At 37.2% G+C, this 12,251-nt stretch overlaps 2 protein-coding genes across 2 annotated transcripts in view; one reads left to right on the top strand and one right to left on the bottom strand.

Moving 5' to 3' along the window:
• otk (protein tyrosine kinase 7) overlaps positions 1 to 928 on the bottom strand; it is a 230,700-nt gene extending 229,772 nt beyond the window's left edge. Inside the window, exon 1 of the mRNA XM_071594255.1 lies at positions 821 to 928. Coding sequence (XP_071450356.1) covers positions 821 to 866 — 46 coding nt within the window. The 5' untranslated portion in view covers positions 867 to 928. The remainder of the gene's footprint in view (positions 1 to 820) is intronic.
• Positions 929 to 1,439: 511 nt separating this feature from the next.
• LOC139695190 (DNA polymerase eta-like) lies at positions 1,440 to 11,785 on the top strand. The gene is made up of 9 exons (XM_071593860.1): positions 1,440 to 1,578; positions 1,658 to 1,792; positions 1,873 to 2,084; positions 2,760 to 2,926; positions 3,204 to 3,427; positions 6,914 to 7,037; positions 8,283 to 8,348; positions 8,974 to 9,158; positions 11,001 to 11,785. The coding sequence occupies exons 1-9, from the start codon at positions 1,451 to 1,453 to the stop codon at positions 11,611 to 11,613; spliced, it is 1,854 nt and encodes a 617-aa protein (XP_071449961.1). The 5' UTR covers positions 1,440 to 1,450; the 3' UTR covers positions 11,614 to 11,785.
• The last annotated feature ends 466 nt before the right edge of the window (positions 11,786 to 12,251 follow it).

Raw genomic sequence — 12,251 nt, 5'->3', positions numbered from 1 at the left:
TTGAGAGACAGGGAAAATATGAATTTTATACTGAAAAATAAACATTACTTGACACCAGACGTGAAGCCGACAAACAAATGCTACTGCGATGAAATATATAACGAGACGAAACTTTTTTAATTCTATCGTGCTAAAAATATCAAAAACTACCAAATTATTGCTAATTCCTTGAGAAAAAGAAAAGATAAGTTAGCATTGCATGATATCGCGTTCATTGAACGGTTGCTCAGGATCTTCATTCTTAATTAACCAGGTAGCACACAACTATAGGCCAATGATTCCCCTGAACAAGTTCCGACCACCCACTCTCACCCTTCCCCTAGCGCCGAGATGTAAACACACTGACAACCTGAGAAACTCAGACGATTATGACAGCTGCATTTGTAAACAAAATAATAATCGACCAAAAGGTAACACTAATACAATCAACGTGTGATGAATTACGAATCCTTTGGGCATGTTGTTTAATAATAGAACACTAAGGTAATCAAACTTCATCTGAGTCACCGAAATCTACCATTAACACACGTCGGCTTTATTGCCGCCCATGAATAGACAATCGATAAAAGCTGTAGGTAGACTTAAATAATAAGGCCAAGAAAACTATATTCAAATGAAACATATGCAAGTTAATTTCAAAAATCTCACGAACCATGCAAGATATAATAATGGCAAAACTAAGCATTCACCATCGTAAACACTAAAGTGTCGCCGAGTCTTGACTACTTTAGTGTACCTCAGCCGAAAGCAAAATACAAAGAACATGAATGAAAAGTTCATTCAAAAAGACCTGAACAAAGTAAAGGAAGCATCATCTCACCAATAACGACCAGTGTGGAAAATTGTATGGTCCAAAAATGAGCCATCGCCTCTAGCAAGCCTATTTCCTTATGAACATGTCATGTCACTTGTCACTTGACTGGTGCAGCGAATTTGTACAACTGAACTGAACTGCCAATTTGACCAGTTCGGTCGGTTCTCGCTGAGGGCAGCACTACCCGAGCTCCTAACTGAGGAGTCTGGGACAATGAACTTTTCGAGCCCGGCATATTCGAAAAACGTAAAAGACAACAAAATTTTTACTAATGCAAAAAGAAATTAACAAGATTATGTATATCTTCGCGCGCTTTACTGTACAATTTGAATTTTCCCTTCAATTAGTAAAATTTAGATTTCGATTCATTGTGTGTCATTTCAGTCACACATAGGAAATCTACGCAAGGCAATAAACGACGGAAAATCGATGCTTGCCGAAAATTTTAAAATTTAAAACTAAATGGACGAAATAAATTAAAAAAATAAATAATTTAAATAATTAAATCGCATAATATCACTGGGATATGTTTCGTTAACGATAACAGCGCCTCTTTCCAGGAACTAACTTTTAGTTATTCATCCGCGTTTCCCGCCTGTAGCGCGAGGACGGTTTCGTAAACAAATCTAGGAAGGGATGAGATCGAGAGTTGTGGCACTTGTTGATATGGACTGTTTTTACGTGCAAGTAGAAGAGAGAATAAATCCAGAATTTAAAGGAAAACCAGCCGCTGTTGTTCAATATAATACTTGGAAAGGAGGAGGGTAATATTTCCGTCTCACTTATTAATTTGGGAAGAATTGAAAGCTTCTACTCATTTATTTCATATCTTCATGTTCTTAGTATTATTGCAGTGAATTATGAAGCTCGTGATAGGGGTGTTACCAGATTTATGAGAGGGGATGAGGCCAAAGAGAAATGTCCCGATATCATTCTTATACGAGTCAATGAAGTAAGGGGGAAGGCTGACTTGACAAAGTATGTACAAACTAGAGGTATATACAGCAATTGCATATCTGCTTCAGCATTGGTGCTCAAATAATTTTTTTATTGTTCAGGTATAGAGATGCGGGCAATGAAGTTTTGGAAGTTATGTGCAAATTCAGTAACTGTGTTCAACGAGCTAGTGTCGACGAAGCATATCTTGACCTTTCAGAAGAAGTTGACAAAAGACTAGCTTCGGAGAAATATCCCGGTGATCTGTTGACTTCGCTATCCTTACCTAACACTTTCGTGGTTGGGTATGCAAAGGACGGTTGTAATGATGAAGGTAAACTATTAAATTTAGGAAATTCGCCAAATTTGTACTACCGATGATTAGTGAAAAGAGCGTGGGATGAAGTTGTTTCTAATACTGTAGCTTTAGGGCGGTGAAATTTTCCCAAGATCTAAATATTTTGTCTAGACTTGTCTGAATTATTAAGCATATCTTCTAAACAGTACTTGCAGCTGTCTTCATGTTCACGCATGAGAGTTACTCAGTTACTAGTTTTAGCTACTCAGTTAGTTATTAGCTTTTTGATAATTGTAACCACCCATTGCTTAGTCCAAAATTGTAATCCTTCTTTTCTAAATTCCAACAATCTTAAATAGGTTGCTCCATCCCATTTTCGTCGTGGTTTGTCTTCCCCTTCCCTATTGCTTACAATTTCAGTCCCTTCCCCCTTAGTATCTCTGTATTATAACCTCTGCCCTTTAGCAGAGCTTCGTTATATGGATCCTTACAACCCGTTGCCATTTTACTTACCTTCATTGTATATATTTCCATTTGCTTGAATTCATTTACTGCTACTCTCACATATTACTTCACCTCAATATTTCTTGAGAATCCCACCTGGGACTATTAGTGTAAAAGTATATTTCTTTCAAAAAGTAACTGTTTGGAATGTACCTATTATGGTATAATAAATGGGTAATTTTTTTCTTTAATTGACTGGTGGCATAGAATCCCGGTCCAAAGGTACTGCAGCATGGATGAAAAGTTTATGGGACCTTGATGTAGACCCTCTGAGTGTGAGATTAGCAGTTGGAGCTAAAATTGTTGAAGAAATGCGAGCTGCTATATTTGAAACTACAGGATTCAAATGCTCAGCTGGAATATCGGGCAATAAGGTGCTGTGGATCATGGAAATATTTCAATTTCATGGCTCTGTGTAGGGGTAAAAGACACATTCCTTTAATGTTTGCCATAAATAAAATATAGAAATTAACTTTCCAATGTCACTTATAGTTAAATTTTAAATTTCATTCAATAAGTATCCATAGTTAAATGAGATAATTGTCTTCATGAAAGATATTTTGGTGAATATTAATACATGGGGCTTTGTTTAACTTCAGCCCTTCAATTTATTTAATATGTGCTATATTTAATCTGTGAACTCGTTAATAGGTCCTGAGCAAATTAGCTTGTGGTCTTCATAAACCAAATCGCCAAACAGTTCTGCCCCATTCCTCCGTTTCTGAGCTCTTCAGTAGACTTCCAGTTCACAAAGTGAGAAGCCTTGGAGGTAAATTTGGCACTTCTCTAGTGGAGGAACTTGGTTGTAAAGTAATGGGTGATCTCACTCGCTTCACTGAAAATGAACTTCAACATCGATTTGATGAAAAGACTGGGTAAGGTTTTTAATTATCTCTTCATTTTTATTTAAATTTTCTTCTGTGATATAATAAGAGTGAAACTTAACTAAGAATTGTGACCAGTCATATGAATAAGCCCATTTCATAGTTTTTTCTGCTCTAAGAGAGTTGTTGGTAGGAAATGTAATTCAGTGCTATTACTATGTATGTATGTACCATTAAGAATGTTGATATTTGTAAATTGTATGTTTATCTGTTTCACTCTACTTTAAATATGTTTTATTATTGTGCCACATACCATCATGAAGTCATTCCTGGATTTCTTTTATTGGATATTTCTCATTTAGGAGATTATGAGCTTTCAAAATATGCAAATAGTGACATGCTCTTGAAATTTATCCTTTTCGATGTAAATTCTTATGGTTTATAATGAATAACTGATTGAAGCACTTTTCCACTTGATAAAATTTTTATATTTACCACGGGGTTTCGATGAATTACATCATCATCAGGTAATACATCGAAACCCGGTCGAAAATATAAAAATTTTATCAAGTGGAAAAGTGCTTCAATCAGTTATTCATTATATTCGACTTCCACCACATCACGCCTGAAGCTACTCAATTTATACTTATGATTTATATTTTATCAAATACACATTTGTAGACAATCATAAATATTTCTTGATGGTGTCATGTTCAAAACACCATTGAGGAAGGCAACAGAAAACCACCTCAATTATTAATCACAAGACCTTGGTGATGGACAGTATAGGGAAAGTGAGTCCTGGCAACTACAGGACTTGGCCGTATCGGCCATATGTGGTGCCCGGCAATGGGAAAAGCAAGGTTCCTGCGGTAGACACCTCACAAAACCCTTACAAAGCAAAACTGACAGCAGCAGCAGAGAAGCCAAAAATGAAACTATAGGAACTGGTAATATGAAAAGGACAAGGAAACCATGGATCACGGATGAGATGATTAGAAAGATAGAAGAGAGAAGGAAATGGAAGAGGTCCAGCCATATTCAACAATGAGATAGAAAAGGCATTAACAGAGATGAAATCAAATAAGGGCATGGGGATAAACAGCATTCTTGTGGAACTACATTGAAGTTATAGGAAAATGTTAGAGGAAGAGTCTATGGACTGATTCATGGCATATACTAGGGTAAAGTGAAAAGTTCACGGCCTTAAAATGGAAGGCTGGATTTTAAGTTAGAAAATTATTTTATTTTTCTACATAATCACCCTTGACTTCAAAACATTTTTTCAAGCATTTCTTTAACATCGGTATTCCTTCCCGGAAGTGAGAGTCTGGGAGACTGAAAATATCCATCTACGGCCCTCCCAACTTCTTCATTGGATGCAAAATGCTTCCCGGAAACAAATTTCTTCAAGTTTGGGAACAGTTGGAAGTCTGAAGTGGCTGAATCAGGAGAATAGGGAGGATGGCCGAGCGAATGGTACCCCAAATCCCATAGTTTTCCCATCGCCAACGCACCTTTATGAGCAGGCATACAGTCCTTGTGAAAGATAATTTTTTTCTTTTTCAAGCCTGGCCTCTAATTTTTATGCCTTAATAAACTAACAGAATCCTTTTTGCATCCCAAACACTCACTGGCCATAACCTTTCCAGCAGATGCGATCAACTTTGCTTTCTTTGGTGCTGAATCACTGGCTTCCACTCGCTGTTTCTCTTGCTGTTAGTTTTTGGCATGTAGTGGTGGACCAATGTCTCATCCATGGTGACCACTTGCCACACAAAATCAGTTGGTTTCCTCTTCAATTGGTCCCAACATGCTGCAAAAATTGTTTTCACATTTGCTTTGGATCGGCATTTGGCAAATGCGGCATCCTACTTGAGCCGAGCTTTTGCATCCCCAATTCTTGGTGCAAGTGTTGTGTGGGTTTCTCGGAAACCCCCACTATCAGTTAACTCTCCCAAGGAATACCCCCCAGCATACCAGACAATGTATGGTGATGTAGTGCGGGTTTCTCGGGAACCAAAACAAGACAAAGCCGCTACCCAATTCCCTTGTTGCTACAACGTAGCTACTATGTAGCTACTTTGAAGTCAACCCTCCCCCCGAAGGCACAATGCCTTATAAAGTGAGATGATCCTGGAGCAGGGACCCATTCCCTTCCCCATTCCTCACCCGATACCCAGTCTCTGAGTCCGTTGGTCAAGCCTACGACCACACCAGAGACCCCCAGCCTTTCCCTGCACCTTTCTCTACATCCCGTGCCGCTTCTGTGTCCATCGGTCGAGCCTATGACCACACCAGAGATGCCCAGCCTTTCCCTGCACCTTTCCCTATGTCCCGTGCCGCCTGTGTCCATTGGTCGGACATACGACCACACCAGACATGCCCAGCCTTGCCCCGCTCGCTCGTCCCTACTCCCTGGTGCCTCAACCCCATAGCTTGAAAAGGGTTAAATAAAGAGTCTTAAACCGAATACGATTCTCTCATTCTGTGCTACGCTCCCACCAATGATGTCGCGGCCACCAACCACGCGGCACAAGATGTTTCGAGCCATTTCTTCTGATATCCCCATGGCCTTGGGTATCTCACTCATCTTCACTCTCTTATCATCCAGCACGATATTGTACATCTTTTCAACAGTTTCAAGTGTGTTTGTGGTTTTTGGCTGTCCTTCACATGGGTCATCTCTTAGGGATGTGCGACCATGTTTAAATTGAGCTGCCCACTTTTTCATGGTTGACATTGAAAAAGCAGAGATCCCGTACAGAATAATTAGTTTGATTTCCCACACTGCTTTAATGGTTCTCAGAATTATCAACGAAAGAAAGAAGAGCAAGGCAAATGATTACTTAGGGGAAGATCAGTTTGGGTTTAGAAAAGGGAGAGGCACAAGTAATGCCATTGAGGTAATGAGATCACTAATCTAGAGGAATATAGAATACAATCAGGACGCATTAGCCTGTTTGGTAGATTTTGAAAAGGTTTGATAGAGTGATTTAGGAAAAACCAATGAGTATATTGCGGAAAATAGGAATAGATTGGTGAGACAGGAGGCTAATCCATAACCTGTACATGTCTCAGACTGCTCAGGTGTGAGTGGGGTGCTAAGAGGCTGGATGGGCAGTGTTAGGCAGGGTTGTCCATTATCACTATTGTTGTTCAACACCAGTCAGTATATGTGGAGGAAATGATTAAACGGAAATGGGAAGAAATAGAGATGGGAATGAAAGTTGGTCGGGAATTTGTAGAATCAGTTATGTTTGCTGATGGCCAAGCTCTAGTTGGTCAGTTAGCCAAGGGGTTGCAAGCATTGCTGAGTCAATTGGAAATTCAGTGCGATTCATATAGGATGAGAATCAATTAAAATAAAATATAGGTTATGCAATATCCCAGAAAAAAGAAGGCTCAGCGTAACGTCGTCCTGCTAAAGCCCTCGGAACTAATTCTTCCCAGTTTTATCTGACTTGGCATTTCAATATGAATTTCTATGTACTTATTAATTTTTGTCTCTCCTCCTGGTTGTCTTTGACTTTTTAGTTCATGGCTGTACAACCTTGCTAGGGGAATTGATAATGACCCTGTTGTTCCTCGATTGATAAGCAAGTCAATTGGATGCTGCAAGAAGTTCCCAGGTCCTAAAGCCTTATCAAAAAAACAAGATGTAAGTAATATATTTCTTCACATCACCATAATTTTCAAAGAGGGTTTTCTGACTCTGTATCAGGTTGTGTCAGTAAATATAGGGAATAAAGAGAAAAAAATGTCATCAGGATTTCTTCAAAAAAAGAACAATGGTAAATATCTGGCAGGGATATTTTCTGTATCCTTTTTATCGAAAAACAATAATAGGGATCAGTATGGTATTGCTAACAGGGTATAATTATAGTATATTGTTGATGGCAGGTTATGCGTGCTTCATTAGTTACATATGTGTTTCATTTGACTCTCTCTGACCCTCTCTCATGAGATACGCCCCTGAAATATTTCCCCCGCATTCATATGTTTGCCCTGGGGAATACCATAGTTTCATTTAAGGTGGGTAAATACTTATTTTTACTATGCTACAAATAAATTGTTAATTATCTATTATAATCGGTGTATCATTAGATGAATATGAATCTGTATATCAGGAATCCTTTGCCAATATTCATTCCTCACCATCAATTGTTTTTTTCCTGGCTACCTGATTGGTTCAGATATCTGGGAAAATATGTTCTGCTATTCACTTGATAGTTCTGTGCTCTTTTAAAATTGGCGTTGAATTACTGGTGACTAATTTACCAGACTTCAGTAATGTTGGACTGCATTAATTTTCTCTGTACCAGCATTAAACATGAATGATTAGTATTTATCTAATTTGTAGTTTGATTTATGTATGTCATGCTTGCAATGACTCCCTAAGCAGGCTATCCATTAAAAATGTGATTCATCCTATTCATTCATGATGATTTTGCGTGAAATGAGCCGATTTTCCCTGGGTTTAATTCTGATATGTATTGTTTATGTATCAATCGCATTCATGAAAGGTCCAACCAATTTCAAAATGCTCCCTCTTCTTCTTAAAATGTTCACTTGAATATTTTCCCACTATTTATTACAATTTTATTTTCATATCATTTCTAACATTGTCATACTCCAACATGTCCGTAACCCCATTTTAGGTCTGATGTGTGTGGGACTTGTATGTGTTGTATTCAAAATGTTTTGCATTGTGTTGGTGAGTGATGTCTTCATTTTGATATAATGCATTCCTCCTTCATTAGAAAGAAGAGTTTGCCATTTTAGGTATTTCTATTGTGCTGGATACAATTGGCCAAATGTGGAAAATATGACTTTTAATTTTATACTTTTGAGTATAGCCATTGTTTTATATGTGTTTATTTTCAACATTGATTTCCCCTTTCAGGTTGAACGATGGATGTTGGAGCTTGCTTCAGAAGTGGGAGAGAGGTTGAACAAGGATATGGCGGAGGTAATTTGGAAGCAAAGATAGTATTAGGATAAGATAGTATATAGGATATTCCTATTACCTTATAATTTGCTCTCCTGAGAAAGAGAATAGTTAGGGTGTGCAGTGTCTTCCCCTGATTGCTTTCCTACTTATAATTAAGTTTTATTATTAAACAGCATTGTTTCAATTGGTGGAATCTTCTCTAAACGGTTTTTCAATAAAGAATTCAACTACCACAGCTTGGCCAGCAATGGATAGAAATTTAACTAAAGGTTTTGTGTGAACATATATAAGGAAAGTGGAATCCACAAGATATATTTGGATATTTTTTTCTCCCTCCCTATTTTATCAGATCTTATTTCTGTGCCCAAGTTTTTAAAAATAATTTGTGGGTTTGTTAACTCTCAATAAGCTTAAATATGTAATATGGCTTTCATCTTTCGGGATTATCCTGTAATAACTCCTGATTTATCAAAATATTCTATATCTTTGAATCATTAAGTTTTGCAAGTTTAAAATACATTAATAATGCATAATTTGCTTTTAACTCTAATGGGGTGATTAATTCATTATTCTATTTGCAAAATATTTATTCTGGGTGATTGTGTTTATGTATATGTTTTTCTGTGATTGTGTCCCTCTTCAGAACAAGCGGAGAGCACGTCTCCTGACTGTACATGTACAGTTAGATACACCCTGCGACAACTCTTCTGTGGCATCGTCATTGTCTCGCTCTGGGCCTCTGACTTCTTATGAGCCAGCTAAGATATCGGCGGATGCACTCAGGCTAATCTCTAAAACCAATACAGCTCCTCCAAATAGTGTATTATGGTATGAAATTCACAATTATTTTTCTATATTTACAATAGTATTTAATATTTATGCAAAATCTTCAGAGTTTTTGATTATGACTCTAGAATTTTGAATGCCTTTCACTATGGATTATTTTAAATTCACTTGCAAAGAAATTCCAATGAATTATCTGGTCTTGTGACAAATAAATGTTGTTTTTTATGGCAGTAGTTTGCCAGGTAGGGTTGGCTTGTGCTGGACCCAGTACCACACACTACTGTACTCGTAATGCCTAATTAACATGATACAAATTATTCTAAAATCCCATTCTACATATTACAGTAATGCATTCTTTAGCTCTGCGTACTTGTTACCTCCCTTAATTTCATGCTTGATGCTTTTCCTTTCTCTCCTCCACTCTCCCAGCTTTCTCCCCTCTATATATCACTGTCTTCTGCATCTCTTTGCCTCCCTGTATCTGCTGCATCCACTTGCCCCACCCTTCCTCTCGGATTTCTCCCAGCTGACATCTCTCTTCACCAACCATAACTAGCATCGTTTGTTTTCATTTCAGTTCATTCTATTTACTCTGTTCTTCTCTAAATAGCGCTCTTCACTATAATATTTATGGTGAAACATCTGTTGTGATTTTAACAATTGGAATAAATGATCGTGGAAATAAGTTCAGCTACTTTTAAATTTGGGACAAAATAAATAATGAAATTACACATAAATAAAGCTATGCTGACAAGTCAAGTGAAATGAAATTTTCATTCATCATTTGTCACTTTCCCTGAAATTAAGCTATTAAACGTGACATTGAAAGGCTTAAAGTTAGTTTTTGACTTTAAATTGATTATTAATATGGAATATTAATCAATTTAAATGATGTTCTGATTAGTTTAATGATTGTGTCTGAGCTATGCAAAATGTTTTTATCAACAGTAGTCTACTGGGTTGGGAAAATTTTTTTATGCATCCTGTTATGCATGACACAACTGACATAAAATAAACAACATGATATGACACATAATATCTTTCAACTACATACTATATGTTACAATACTTTCAATCAGTTATCCTTTAACTCAGCATACCCCTTGTTACGAATACTCCTATCTCCCCTAATTCAATCCGAATTACTTATTCTCTTCATCTTAACTGAGTGAAATGTTTCCTCTTCGGGAGAACTATTATTAATATCATTAAAAACACACTATAACTGCTGACTCACCTTAGTTGCGTGTTATTAATTTTCAATGCTGATCAATATTGCATAAAATTGTTTGAAAGAAAATTGGAAATCAAAGCAGTAGCTGGTATTCCAGAAAATTTAACTTGAATTTTTGGTAACATTCCTATATGAGAATGTTTGCTTCAAATAGATCATTTTTATGCTTTTTTTATTTGCATTTATTTCACCTGATTATAAAACCAAATAGATGTTTTTACAGCTTTTTTTAATACAAGTTTTATACATTTTTTTATTACAAAACTTCAAGATATTATTGCATGTACTTTACATTATATAATGCATAAAAGTAATTTTAAAATAATTATCCCTAATCTCAATTGGATGTCCACATTCAGTATACATATGTTTTCAGTGGTTCCTTCAAAAATGTAAAATCTAAGCTTTTAGTCTCTCTTTAGGTTCAAGTGCTACAGTTTTAATTATGGTTATCCTCCCATGCATGTAAATAATGAGAGTAGAAAAAGAAACTTTGCACTTCCACATGAAGATGTCTTTATGTGGAAGTGCAAAGTTTCTTTTTGTACCTTCATAATGAAGGAATTTCACAAAGTTTAGCCTGAAACTGTTATGTTTATGCATGTATATATTTTCAGAATTCTGGTCTTCATATGTTATCATGCTTGCAGGTCTCCACCTCTGAAATTTCTTGGTCTCTCGGCTGGAAAGTTTGTGGATGAAGATTTAGGACAGACGTCAAGCATACAGAAATTTTTTTCAGACCCAAAATCAAGTGGTGAGGGCAATTCAAAATCCAACCAAAACTCAAAAGAAACAGGAAGGAAGGTGGTTGAGGACAGCACGGTTGAAGCGGTCCCATCAACATCTTCAAACTTGAATGAAGGCAATGCAAACAGAGGTGATGAAATAGCGGACAGCGGCCAAATCAATGGAAATGTGAACTCCACAGTGAACAGCGAAGGCAAGGACAATGATGATGACAGTTTGCTTCTTGGTTCACCTCAGGAGTGCCCTAGGTGTTCTTCCCATGTCCCCGTGGCTCTATTACCAGAGCACCTAGATCACCACCTTGCCATGGACTTACATGCAGAGTTGAATTCCAATCATAATGAACCAGTGGTTCACGTTGAGAGTGGAGCACAGACTGCCAAAGAGAATTCAACTAAAGACCAAACCAAAAGTCTGGGCAAGAACAAGAGAGGGAGGGGTAAAGGAGCCATTGCCAAAGTGGATAAGGCTGCCAAAGTGAGGAAAATAGTTGATTTCTTTGCTCCAAAATGAACTGCTCTGTGTTATTGCTTCTTATTTATTGGTATGCCAGTGATGAATTTTTTCATGAAGTCTTTCACTTGTAGCAATTAATCTGCCAAAGTCAATGATACATTCTGTCTGTTATACTCGTAGTTTCAAGGTGCAATGGTTGTTTAATATATTGTGGGTTTTTTAAAGATATTATTATATACCATGAACTATTTAAAATAAATTATGTAATATATTGAAGTCTTCTGAAATGGGAGTGTGGAGAAGGTGAGGTGTGCCAAGAGGAAAACAAACCAGGAATTGCTGCGCACGGTGGGGGAGGTGAGAGGATTGCCGGTAGAAATCCAAAGGAGGAAGGAAAGATGGATACAGAGTGTATTAATCAGTAGTGGGATGTGGAAGACTGTGATAGAGGGGAGAATGTTTGGAAATCGAAAGAAAGGCAGGAGTAGGATAGGGATGCTGGATGGAATGAAGGGAGGAAGGAAGTATGCAGAATTGAAGAGCCTTTTTGCAATCCCTAATGTCAGGCTGTGTTTTTGTTTGGAGAGGCAAGGGAATTTATGGTTACACCATTCCCCTATTATTCATTTCACCCTACCCTAATTCCATAGTCATTTCTCTGCCAAAACCTACCTAAAATATTAGATTACTAATAA

Source organism: Hetaerina americana, unplaced genomic scaffold (genome assembly GCF_022747635.1).
Source record: "Hetaerina americana unplaced genomic scaffold, ioHetAmer1.1.p SCAF_6, whole genome shotgun sequence".
Taxonomy (NCBI): domain Eukaryota; kingdom Metazoa; phylum Arthropoda; class Insecta; order Odonata; family Calopterygidae; genus Hetaerina; species Hetaerina americana.
This window is presented reverse-complemented; position numbering and strand designations above follow the sequence as displayed.